This window comes from Pagrus major, chromosome 17, assembly GCF_040436345.1.
Source record: "Pagrus major chromosome 17, Pma_NU_1.0".
Taxonomy (NCBI): Eukaryota; Metazoa; Chordata; class Actinopteri; order Spariformes; family Sparidae; genus Pagrus; species Pagrus major.
In genome coordinates this window covers 6612184-6624471 of record NC_133231.1, presented here as the reverse complement: position 1 = coordinate 6624471, position 12288 = coordinate 6612184, and the positions used below count along the sequence as shown (strand labels likewise).

Below are 12288 nucleotides of genomic sequence, written 5' to 3'. Positions count from 1 at the left end.
TTTACTGCAGCGTGAAACAGTAAAACATAACATAACGCATGATGAGGATTCATAATGTTACATAATAAGTCGACACACAATCACACTGAGGGCTGTATGGTTAAGAAAAACCCATACGGTCAGAAGGGCTACATGCTTGAAAATGTCATCCCATTCATCAGTGCTGCTGAAGGTTTTTCTGTTGAATTGATTCACTACAGTGTAGATTTGGTCTTGAAGCAGCTGAATCAGGTTCTCATTAGAAAAGAGTTCATGGACACAAAACCTATTAAGGTGATATGAACTCTCAAAGGACAGTTATAAACCTTTGAGAGGGCTTAGTTTACTGTACAGCATGAAAAACTTGATACTTCGGTAGAACCTGGACCTAGTTGAAGCAGCACCCACTGTGGTGGTGACAATAACCCAAGCATTTTTTTTTCATGCCTACACCCATAATTAAAATGTTAATTTGTCGTTTATTGAACAATTAAATCGCTGTAACTTCCCCCCCAAGTATTTAGCCACTTGTTTCCGGTCGGAACCGATTTAATGTAACGTCCTTGGTGGGAACCAACAGGTGTCTGACTCGTAGGAACCGAAGTGTGCCGTGTTTCTACCCGAGTGGAAAATGTGGGAGCACTCTCGGTCAAACTGAATTATGTGGTGGACAAAATTAGCGTAGCTTGTTCAACTGTGTCATGACAGTATGTTGTGGGATAAGTTCGGCCGCCTCATGTTCGGGCTGTACAGCCGTAAACGGAGCGCTGTGTGCGGTGTGACCCGGAGCGGCTTCAGCTGGACTGCGGTGTGTAAACAACGGACACTGTGGCTGCAGAGGAGCGCCTGTCTGAAGACCCAGCAACATGCCGTGCCCTGTCACATCAGGTACAGCAGTGAAGGGGGTGGACCCAAGGGTGAAAGGGTCAAATTTGAATCTGTAGAAGTAGCTGTGAATGGGACAGTTTGTCACCCACCATCTACTGAAAGTGTCAAGTCACAAATATCTTTTCTGGGCGGGGGCTTTGAAATGTAGGCTACTGGGCTTAAGAAAGATTGGCAGTAGGACAACAGTTTCTATTATGAATCAACCTGTCAGATACCTTTTCAATGAACTGTGTGTGTCAAAGGTGCAATGTGTAGGAATATTAGCAGCAAACATATAACATATAACTGACATAATCAACATAACAGTTTTGACGTTGTTGCGTTGTGTTGTGCTCCAGAGATATCTAGTATTACTAAGATAACATGCTAACCATCTAGCCTCAGCCCATCTTGGTCCAAAGCTCCTGTACCAGCAGTGTAAACAGCAACGCTAACACACAACACCACTGCTCTGAGCCACCAGTCCAGACTGCTAGTTGCACAGCTAACTAGCTAATGATACCTGCAGTAAGCTGCAGCTAGCAGTTATTCTGGTAATATGCTGCCCCCTATTTGTTTTGAGTGTAAAGATGTCAATTCTTACATATTGCACCTTTAATTAAATTGAGAAGGATGTCCTTTATTATCAAGTTCACTCAGTTGGTTCGATTTATCCAAACAGCAAACCAAGACCCCCAAAAATGTAATATTCAGTCGTATAAAATGAAGAACATTATCAAATTTAAGAGGCAAAAACCAGCAAATGTCCAAAGAAAGATTTAAATGACTGAAATGGTTAATTGCTCATCAGAAGTTCTGTATTTTCTTTCTTAACCCAGTTGAAAAAAGGAACTAATCATTTAAGCACAGACCGGAAGATTGTGGTGCATCATATTAAATACAGCAACTTTTCCAAGGTTGTGTACTTCCCTGCATCAGATGTCATGTTTGGTCTTGATATGTTCCTGTCTTTTTTTTTTTCACCATGCATAGTTTGCGGTCAGCCTCCCAAACCACAGTGGACCCAGATGAGGTGAGAAGGTTCCAGTCACTGGCCGGCAAGTGGTGGGATGAACAGGGAGAATTTGCAGCTCTTCATGCCATGAATGACCTGAGGGTGCCTTTTATACGGTGTGTGCTTGTACACAATATATGCACTTTAATATTCATTCTATTTTTTGAAATGCCAAGATGTCACGCCCAAGTCACTGTCAACACACGGGACTGACTGGCAGAGGCGTCAAGCAACTGTGTCAAAACATAACCTGGAGGAGAAGCAGCCTTGTGCTATTTGAATGCAGAGATAACACGAGGGATGCACTGAAGTAACGTACATCTGAAGTGACAGGATTCCTCCGCACATCAGCACAGTTTCAGCCAATAGCGTTTCAGCCGCCCTGACGCTACATACGTGCATGATTTGGGGGCTGTGGCTGTTTTGATTGATAAGATCTGCTTGAGGGGCCCCACAACATCATTACATTACCCATCCAGCCAAGAGCCCGATGCCGCTCTCCCCTTCCCCCTCTGTGGTCCTGTTGGTGGTGGTGGTGACGATGATGTGTGTTTATGGTGACAGTATGACAGATCCAGTGCCAGTGTATGTCTGAGTGGGGCTGATTTGCCTGATATGGGTCTGCCCTCAGGGTGTGTCTAAATGAGACGCAGCAGCACCACTGCTACTGTTGCTGCTATACCTTGTAGACTCCGACAGAATCTTACTATGATGCAGCCAATCCTGACTTTTGAAAGCTTTCATTTTATTTATTGAACATGCTGCATTACTGATAAGGAATACAGCTGATTAAGTCTAGAGTCCGACTTTACTCCACATTAAATACATTCATAAAGGGCTCTTCACTGTTTACTATTTCTGATCTGTATCGATCACAAAGTTGGTGTTTTCGTTGACCAAATCAATCGTAAGTAATTGAATCGCTTGTAAGTTTAATCGTCTAAGATGCAGCAAGCTAAGTGATAAGTGTAATGCTGTAAAGTATATCATGTTAAACCACAATTGAATACTATAACAAACACTTAAAGGTGCAATTTGTAAGAACTGGCCACATGTCGGATTCATACTTAGAATAAACAGGAGGCAGTATATCACTAGAGTAACCGCTAACCGCTGCTAACCTTAGCTGCAGTTAGCTAGTTAGCTCAGTTAGCCGTGCAGCAAGTGGTCCGGTCCAGAAGCTTGCAGCACTGGACAACTGTTGATGTTTATACTGCTAGCACAGGAGCTTTGGACCAGGACAGCCCGGGGCTAGCTTATTAGCATGCTAACTTCAGTAGATATCTCTGCAACACAACACATAGATTTCATAACGTCATAACTGTTATTCCTTCACATTCTGGTGCTAATTGTAGCTAATTCCTGATTGTTTTTAACTACATCTTACATATTGCACCTTTTTAATCCAATGCAATATTTTGACAGCAGTCATAAAGGATAAAATAAGCTTCTTCTTTGTTTCTCTTTCCCCCAATTGCCACACATTTGAAATAATGGCAATTGCAATAAAGAAATTGGCAGTTAATGTTGCAGTGCTCTCCCCTGTAATGCCTACATTAGCCAAATTTGGAAGGATGCAGACACATGTTGCATAGATTCAGAGGTCTGCAGGCCCTGGTAATAAGCCTTTAGTGTTTACACTTTGCATTAAAGATATAATATGTAAAATTTCCACGATTAAAAATAACTAGTAACTTTAACCTTGGTTATATATTTTGTTGGGTTTTCTACAAACACAGAGAAATCCATAATTTTACTCAACGTTTTATAACATGGGGCGCCCTGTGGCCGTGATCCCACACTGCTGCACAGAGGTATCGAACCACGTCCTTGTTTCAATTGTTATGATTGAGAAACAGGAGCAGCAGAAATTACATACTGTGTGTTTAAAGTTGAGTCTGTTTGGCTTTCTTGCCGTTACAGTTTTGCACATGGGAACTCTGTCGTCAGTACTTGCAGCAATTGTAAAATACTGTACTTCATTAAGTTCACCTTGAGAAATATAGTCAGGATTTTCAGCTGAATGTGATTTCAAGTGAAAGATGATGACACGTAGAAGTAATGAAATAAATCTCTTCATTTTTATTACAACAGTAATTTGAATATTTTTGTATCAATAGAATTATAGATCTTATTATAAATAATAATAGTTAATCTTGTGCAGATGGCTTGATATTCCCCTCAGACTGTGTGCTAAGTAGCTTTTGTCTGTGTCTGTCTGTGTTGTGGTGGGGCTGGGAGCTAGTTAGGTGGATGTCTGCCAACACCTTATCTTCTTTCCTTCACTGTTTGCACAAATGGCTCTTGCACCCCAGCAGAGCTTTAATGAGGATGATGCATTCCCAGATCTTGGCCTGTTCTGCATGTTTACTGCCTGAGGCAGACAGTCATCAGACTGTGTGTTAGAGAGGCAAGGAAGGAAGGAAGGTAGGTAGGGAGGAAGGAGAACGCGGGTGAATTTTGTAGCCAGAAGATATTTGTGTTTGTTAGCTGGCTGATGCCGGAGCTCATGGTGAAATGAGGGTAGATGTGACAGAATGTGGATGTTCTCGTGGTCTCCAACCTCCTTATGCTAAGCAGCATTATGCAGGCTGTGGTTGTTTAAGAATACACACATCTTTTCTCAGTCCTTCTCCTTTCAAATGAGTGTCTGTAAAACAATGGATGTATGGTGGAGGAGGACAGGTGTGCTCGTGGGAGAGACTTTGAAATGTAACCTTCTGCTCATTTACCTGTTCAGGGATAATCTGCTGAATGTGCACAACACGCGTCATCCTGGGAAACCACTCGCAGGACTCAGAGTACTGGATGTCGGCTGTGGAGGAGGCCTGCTTACAGAGGTAAATGTGTGTGTGTGTGTGTGTGTGTGCGTGTCTGTGTGGGAGGGTGAGAAAGATGCCGACACAGTACAAACAAGGACATGCAGTCAAAAATATCTTTCCCTCACATATACATTCTCTGTTCACTCCCAATAGTTTCAGTTGCTACCTTTCACATCACATCGAGTCTTTTCTTTGTCTTTCGCACTGTAAGATTCTGCTTTCGGTGCATTACAGTGGCCCGTCCTTTCACATACATACCAGTGGCCAGAAAAACATTTAAACGTCAGCCTAATTCTCGTTCCCTTCTGATTTGACTGGTCTCGGTTTGGTGGATGGGACAGCCGGTCGTTTACAGTTGTTTATCTGTTTGTTAGTGTTGATAGCTGGGCAGCCAGGACAGCGCCTCTGTCTTTGCCTTCATTTGAACTGAGGACGTACCAGCTGTGTGATTTGAGAAGACAAAATCAGGTCCTGTATTTATAAGGCTCTGCCACACAGGCTGTCATTTTCAGACACACACACACACACACACAAAAGCAAAAAGCGTCTGTTAAGATTGAGGCTGTGCTTGTGTCTCTGGGCGTCTCGTCACAACAACCCTTCCCATCAGGAGGGATCAGCTGTGGGAGGATGGAGATTGGCCCCTGGGCAAGCAAGCTCAGCTCACCACAGAAGCCTGTGTGTTGAGCTTTTGTCCACAAGAGGGCGTTGTAGTTCACATGCAACCACTTTTAACACTGTTGCCACCTTTAAAATGCCTTTTTTGTTATGTTACAAGCATTTGTCTGCACTCACTTCATGTTTTTAGAACTATTCATACAGTCAAAAGTTAATGTGGACTTAACTGTGGATCACTTTTCACTGCTTGTGGAGACACTACAGTGAAAACACCATATGTTCATGCACTGGTCAACTTTTAGATTCTGCACTATTTTGCTTCTATAACAAATCTTTCATACTAGAGGAAACAAAACATCCAGAATATATTTTAGAATTATATAAAATAATACATAAGTGTTGTTTAGGTGTTTAGATTTCTGTTCTTGACATTTATGCACATGAGTACATATTTAATTAGATAATGTTGTTTGCATATTTAAACAGAAAATATCAGAAAACTTCAGTCATGGTGATATTTATTGGTTAATTTTATACCCTATTCACCTTTTTTGTCTGAAAATGTAATTTTCTTTTCAAGGCTGTTTTCTCAGAAAGAGTTTTTTTTCTCATATTCTCAGCCAGAAATGTCCCTGTCCACTTCATACTTCACCCATTTCATAGATTTATCTCACATTTTCCTAAAATCATGGTGATTTTTTTTAATGGCTGTATGCTATGACAGTATATTCTGATTTGTAGAGTGATAAAAAGAGATTCCCCAAAAATTCCCTTTGAACAAACCTTTGATAAAGGTTATATGGCAACAAAATGAAAGTTTTGAACCTGGCGTTAACCAATGTTTATATTTCTGCTCTGGGAATGAGTGCAAATTAGTGAAGTTTTAAGTAGATAACGTGTCATTTATGTATTTAATCATACATTTTCAAAAAGCTTGTAATACAAAAAATAATTGTCTTAATGTAAGTAATCAACTGGGGAAGTTTAGTGGTGATAACTATGAGTTTAAAATGTACCATATTCACCTGTTCCTTTAAATTTTATGAATTGTTTTCTTCCTCAAACTCAACCTCCACCAAAACTCTTTTACATCCATCCATGTTAATGTACTATTAAAAAAACATACAAAGTTACAATCAGCTATGTTTACGCCCAAACAAAAGAAAATACTCACAGGAATGAAAGTCATGACCAAAATCAGAATTTATTTTAGGTTTTCACATACAAGAAAATTGTACAATAAACACAGTTAGAGACAATAAAAAGATAAAAAGCAGAGTGTCCCCATCAGCTTGTATTGTTTGTAACACTGTGTGGTGAAGCTGAAGACAGTTTTCTACAATGTGGAATGAAATTGATAGTGAAGTTTTGCTCTGTAAAGCATTTTTTAAAACTTGACACAGTAGATCCAGGTGTGACTTCTCTCCTCCCTCCTCCTTGTCCTTTACAAGCCCCTGGGTCGCCTGGGAGCCAGTGTGTTGGGTATAGATCCAGTAGAGGACAGCATCGGCACAGCCCAGCTGCATTCGTCTTATGACCCGGACCTTCGCGACGCGGTCTGCTACCGGGCCTGCACTCTGGAGGAGCTCTCTGCGGAGGAGAAGGGAGGAGAGGAGGAGCAGGGGGCGGGCCAGTTCGATGCGATCGTGGCGTCCGAGGTGGTGGAACATCTGGCCGACCTGGAAACATTCGCCTTCTGCTGCAGCCACGTGCTGAAGGTGTGTCCTGGGATACTGTGTGTGTGTGTGTGTGTGTTTGCCTCCAGCTGTTATCTCATGTACAGTACGTGTCTGTGTGTTCATCTGAGCGTATGCTAATGTGCTTATGGTGATTTCGTTCCTGTTTGTTGTGTTTGCATCTGTTGTGTGTCTCTGGGGAGAGGTTAGCATGTGTTTTTATAAGTCACATTGAACGTTGACAAGCTTTAGTGAAAGCGGTAAATCAATACTGAGAGCAGCTGATCTCCTGGGTCAGTGGACCAGAGGATCCTCCTCTCTTAATACCTCTGCATTTGGTTTAGGCACGACTGGACTGTCTCTCTCTCTCTCTCTCTCTCTCTCTTTCTCTCTCTCTCTGGCCCAAATCTCTCTCTTCTGTTTTTTTTTTTTTACTCAAACAACCTTTCAAATGTATTTTGCTTCAGGGCGTCTATGTAGGGAGGCTTAAACATGAATTCTTGTTTTGTTTGGATTCAATTTAAAGCAGAACTGCACTCTGGCTCTTTTTATTTTCCATCTTTTCCACTCTCCTTCCAAGTTGTTTAATCTTGACCGAGGTTGAACCTTGAGATTTGGCATCGTTTCTCTCCTGTCTCGTACACGGAAAGCTCTAAATCCATTCTATAAATACCCAAATGACCCAGGTCGAACTGTGCTTGTGCACCTAGTACCTTCAGGGATGTGTTGTCATCGTCAAATGCGTATTCTGAAGCAATACTTCCTGTAAATACTGTGGTACTTTAATACTTAATAAAGTGAAACTGTTCCTTTTCTCTCTCTGCAGCCAGGCGGCTCACTCTTCATCACTACTATTAATAAAACCAACCTGTCGTACGCGCTGGGTATTGTTGTAGCCGAGCAACTGCTGCGCATCGTTCCCAGCGGGACGCACGACTGGGAGAAGTTCATCAGCCCAGTAGAGCTGGAGCGCCTCCTGGAGTCCAGTAAGCCCCTCTAATATCTATATGACGGGATGAGAGTGGTTTCCATAGTAAACGATACACAACACTGGCTCACTCTGAAAGATGTTTCACTCCATTTACAAGGCCTGGTTGAACAATCCAGTCTTTTCAGCAGATACAAATTTAACATGTAAATTAATAAACATATTTTTCATGTACATGTTACATGTTCACATGACATTTAAAGGATCAGTTCACCCAGAAATCAAAATTCAGTCATGATCTACTCACCCCCTGGCTGATGGAAAGTCAGGTGAAGTTTCATAGTCCACAAAACATTTCTGGAGCTTCACAGCAAAACAGTGTTGCAGCATTCTCCTAAACAACTGAAGTAGATGGGGACTTGTTTTAAAATGTCAAAATAAAAATATGAAATGGCTCCATAATGGTGTAATCCAAGTCGCCAGAAGCCCCGGGATCCCAAATGGTGTTGTGGATTAAGAAACTTACTGAATTTTCTAACTGAATTCTCATTTTTTGGGTGAACTTAACCTTTAATAGTTTTGGAGAGATTTCTTTAATTAAAAAAAGACTCTCCCAGTCACTAACTAACTCATTCTGAGTGGCAAGAATTGATTTGAAATTATTATATAACAGGTATTTAAGAAAGAAAAATTTGTGGAGAGTTTGTGTTGCTGTCATGCTTTTTCTTCTTCTAACCCTCTGTATCCCTTTCACCCACTCTCAGACGGTTTCTCAGTGCAGTCTGTCCAGGGAATGCTGTATAACCCGGTGTCAGGAGCCTGGAGCTGGACTAACAGCACCGCCATCAACTACGCCCTCCACGCTGTCAAAGTGAGAGACGAGCAGGCTGCGGAGAGCGGCTCCCACCCAGAGGAGGACACTGCAGCCACACACAGCTGAGCCGAACAACCGGAGAACAAGTCAGAACATAGAAAACCATCAGTGCAGATGTGTGGAGTCCTAACTTGCCTGTGGAAGACTGAGATTATTGAAGGAAAGGGACAAACAGCCTGGAGACAGAGTTAGAGATGAACTGTAGCTGCTGGTTTGCCCTCAGAATCAGATTGCATTGTGTTGTTACAGGCTGTTTAAGAAATGTTCTGTGAGCCGTACGAAGCATCTGTATATCCTGTAATCCCTCGCAGCAGAGTTACATAACATTCATATTCATCATTTTCAGTATACACCGTACTGAATCAGCTTTATATTTAACCTTGAGTATTTTGTGATTTGCCATTTCCTCGATTAAAATGCTCCTTTCATCAGCTGCATTCCTGAAGAGTGAAAAGTCTGATTTATTTGGCCGCTGACAACACAACCAACATGATTTCACGTGGGTCTCTGCTGCTCACTGGAGAGCGTTTTTAGAAACTCATGTGTCCACACACGCGGATGAGACAGTCACATCCTCTGGGATGATTACTATATCTCATGTGGAAGTATTATATAATACAAATCAGGCCCGTGGCAGAGGGGAAGTCATGCTTGCATGGCGTTCTTAAAGAGACTAATAACCAGACTGTAAGTGCAAGCCGAGATGATCATTTCTCTGATGCAAAAAATAGCATCTTGGGACTAAAGGGGTTCTGGAGCGGTTTAGTGGGTCCCAGCAAACCAAAGATTTTCATTTCACTGTGTAGAAATGATCAAATTCAAAGGACTATACAATTGATGATGACTGACGATTATATTAATTGTTTTTATAATTTTCTTGATTGAGCAAGAAGTTGTTGGGTCTAAAAAAAAATCAGAAAATGGTGAGAAATGCCCCAGATGACGTCCTCAAATGTCTTGTTTTGTCCACAACCCAAAAAATTACCCAAATGAATTATTTCATTATCAAAATAATGAATCTCTGCAGCTCTAAATGATAACCACTGTGTTGTATATATAATAAGGGACACGGGACAGCCCTGAGGGCTGCCACACACTTCACATTTGGCTGCACGGTGCCTGCAGTGCACTCTTTTTCCCCACACTAGTTCAGCTGGCTTCAATAACAAACGCTCCTGCTCTAATGCGCGCTCCCTCAATCCGCGGGAACGCACTCCTAACTTGCAGTAGCCATGGCTGCAGGGAGGACTTTAACGCTCATCACCGCGCCATGGACTTAACTCAGACCATTTAGTTCAGCTTGTTCTGCTTAAAACACAGCAGACAGTCACCTGTTGGCCGGCAGCGGACGGGAGGATTTCACCGGTGATGTAAGCTGCAGGACCTTCACCCAAATCTGCTTTTCCTCCAAGCTGTCTCCGTCCTCCTCTCGGCATGCTCGACAGGCAGACCCAACATACAGCCGGTGGACTCAGCCGTCAAGATGAACGTCTTCATACACTTCCGAAGTTGTGCCAGAGTGAGTACGCATCACACCCTGCCTGTGCTTACCTGTGTTTACCTGTGCGCACTGTGTGACCTCAGTCTGGACCTGCAGGTGATCTGTCACCTGCTCTGAGCGCAGCAGCTCAGTTAGAATCAACTGTTTTCTGCATCGCTTTTAACTGAGTATATTCCCACAGTTTATTGTAACACGATTACAGTTATTTTAAAAGAATACTTAAGATTTTTTGTCAGACACATGTTAGTTTGAGCTGCTTTAAGTCTACTAATGTAAACAAATAGCCGCTCCAGGCTGCAGCAGACCTCCTGTAGGTGGAGCAGCCTGTAGTTAAACTATATATAACACACAGACCTGTCGTCATGTAGCGCTGCTGGCCAATAGACACTGTGCTCCTCACGGCGAGCCACTGCTTTCTCCGGGATGCGGGAGGCTCGTCAGGGCGGGGTGACTCCTCCACTGGAGCAGACAATAGGCCCGCTGCGTCAAGCCGCCGCAGTTTAGCGTCCACACACCGGATGTTGACCCGAGCTCGCCTGGAAAATAAAAGTCTTTAGCTTTTGAACGGTATTATTTTTGTTCAGACTGCTGATCAGTTGGCTGTTTCTTTTAGTAATGCAGCCATGTAAATGTAATACTATTAAAGTAATGCGATAAGATTTTTGTTAAAAGAAATGAAAAATGAATTTCAAATCAAGGTCCAGGTTTTTCCAACTTTATTTTATCGCTCCTCAATTACACCGAGTGACATTAAAGGTGCAATAGGCCACTTAAGAATTTAAAATATTCCAAAATTAACTGAAATTATCAACAGAATGTGAAGATATAATAATTATGGTGCTATGTCAAAGACATCTGTTTAATGCTGCTGAAGTTAGCATGCTAACCAGCTAGCCCTTGCCTGTCCCTTCTCATAATACAACTTTGAGCTCCAAGTCCAGACAAGTAACGGCTAACTGAGCCGTTACTCCTGTTTTCTTCCACAATCCTAATGTGTATCGCTGCCATAATTGAAAGTCCAGTCGTTATTAGCTCTCTCCACAACTTTCACTATGTGTCCTCCTCTTTCTTCTATTTCTGTCAGATGTCCATGGTCGAAAAAATGAGCTTTCATGCTCAAATATAACAAGATGTCTGTACAAAGCTGTGTGAAAGACCTGCAGAGACTCAGGACAACATAGGGCGTTAATACAAAATGTATAATGTGCCTGACCAAAAACATAAGTTTTATATAGTATAAATGAATGTCTCAGGCATCATGGACACAGGTGCCGTTGCTGGCAACAACTGACTTGAACAAAATTTGACATTTAAAGCAGAAATAATGAGTCACTAAGTTGATCAACAGAGAATTAATCATCATCAATTTCTGATAATTAAGTCATTTTCCAAGCAAAGCAGCCGGTCCATGGTCTGGCTCCAGCTTCTCAAATGTGATCGCCTGCTTTTCTTTTGCCTACGACAAAACAAATAATATGAATGTGCCACTGTTGGCCCTGGGAAATTGTGACATTTGTGACATCTGACAGAGAGAAAACAGTTGATCCGAAAAACAATTGGTTGATTAGTTGATCATTAGAATTATAGTTAGTTTCAGTCCTAATAAGAATAAGTAGAAAAATAATTAAAGTGACCTTTTATGCTTTCATTATTTTTTTAATTAGTTAATTATCTGTTTATGCTGGAATCTGAATGTACAGCTCAGCAGATGTGACACGTTTTCATCAGCCTACTTACATAAAATGTCTCTGAAACAGTGTGAAGTGTTAATATTATTGGTGGCGTGTTTACAGAACATAAAAATCATCAGATTAAAATTGCAATACGACCTCATCAGTGACATTTATTTTTTAAATCTGTGACCGGAAGTCGATGTGTTGTACTCTTGATTAGCTTGATGATGCTCTGAAACCTGCAAAGGAAGGCGAGCCTGGTGCTGCTGAGCATCGTCCTGGGGAGGGGGAGCCGAGATGTTTACTCCTTCAGATTATCTGGAGAAATTTGAGCC

At 41.9% G+C, this 12288-nt stretch overlaps 1 protein-coding gene across 1 annotated transcript; it reads left to right on the top strand.

The window, feature by feature from the left end:
- Positions 1 to 574: 574 nt before the first annotated feature.
- coq3 (coenzyme Q3 methyltransferase) lies at positions 575 to 9216 on the top strand. Its single transcript, XM_073486101.1, has 6 exons — positions 575 to 867; positions 1840 to 1977; positions 4602 to 4701; positions 6753 to 7019; positions 7804 to 7963; positions 8670 to 9216. Exons 1-6 carry the CDS (start codon positions 689 to 691, stop codon positions 8843 to 8845), a joined length of 1020 nt encoding a protein of 339 aa, XP_073342202.1. The 5' UTR covers positions 575 to 688; the 3' UTR covers positions 8846 to 9216.
- The last annotated feature ends 3072 nt before the right edge of the window (positions 9217 to 12288 follow it).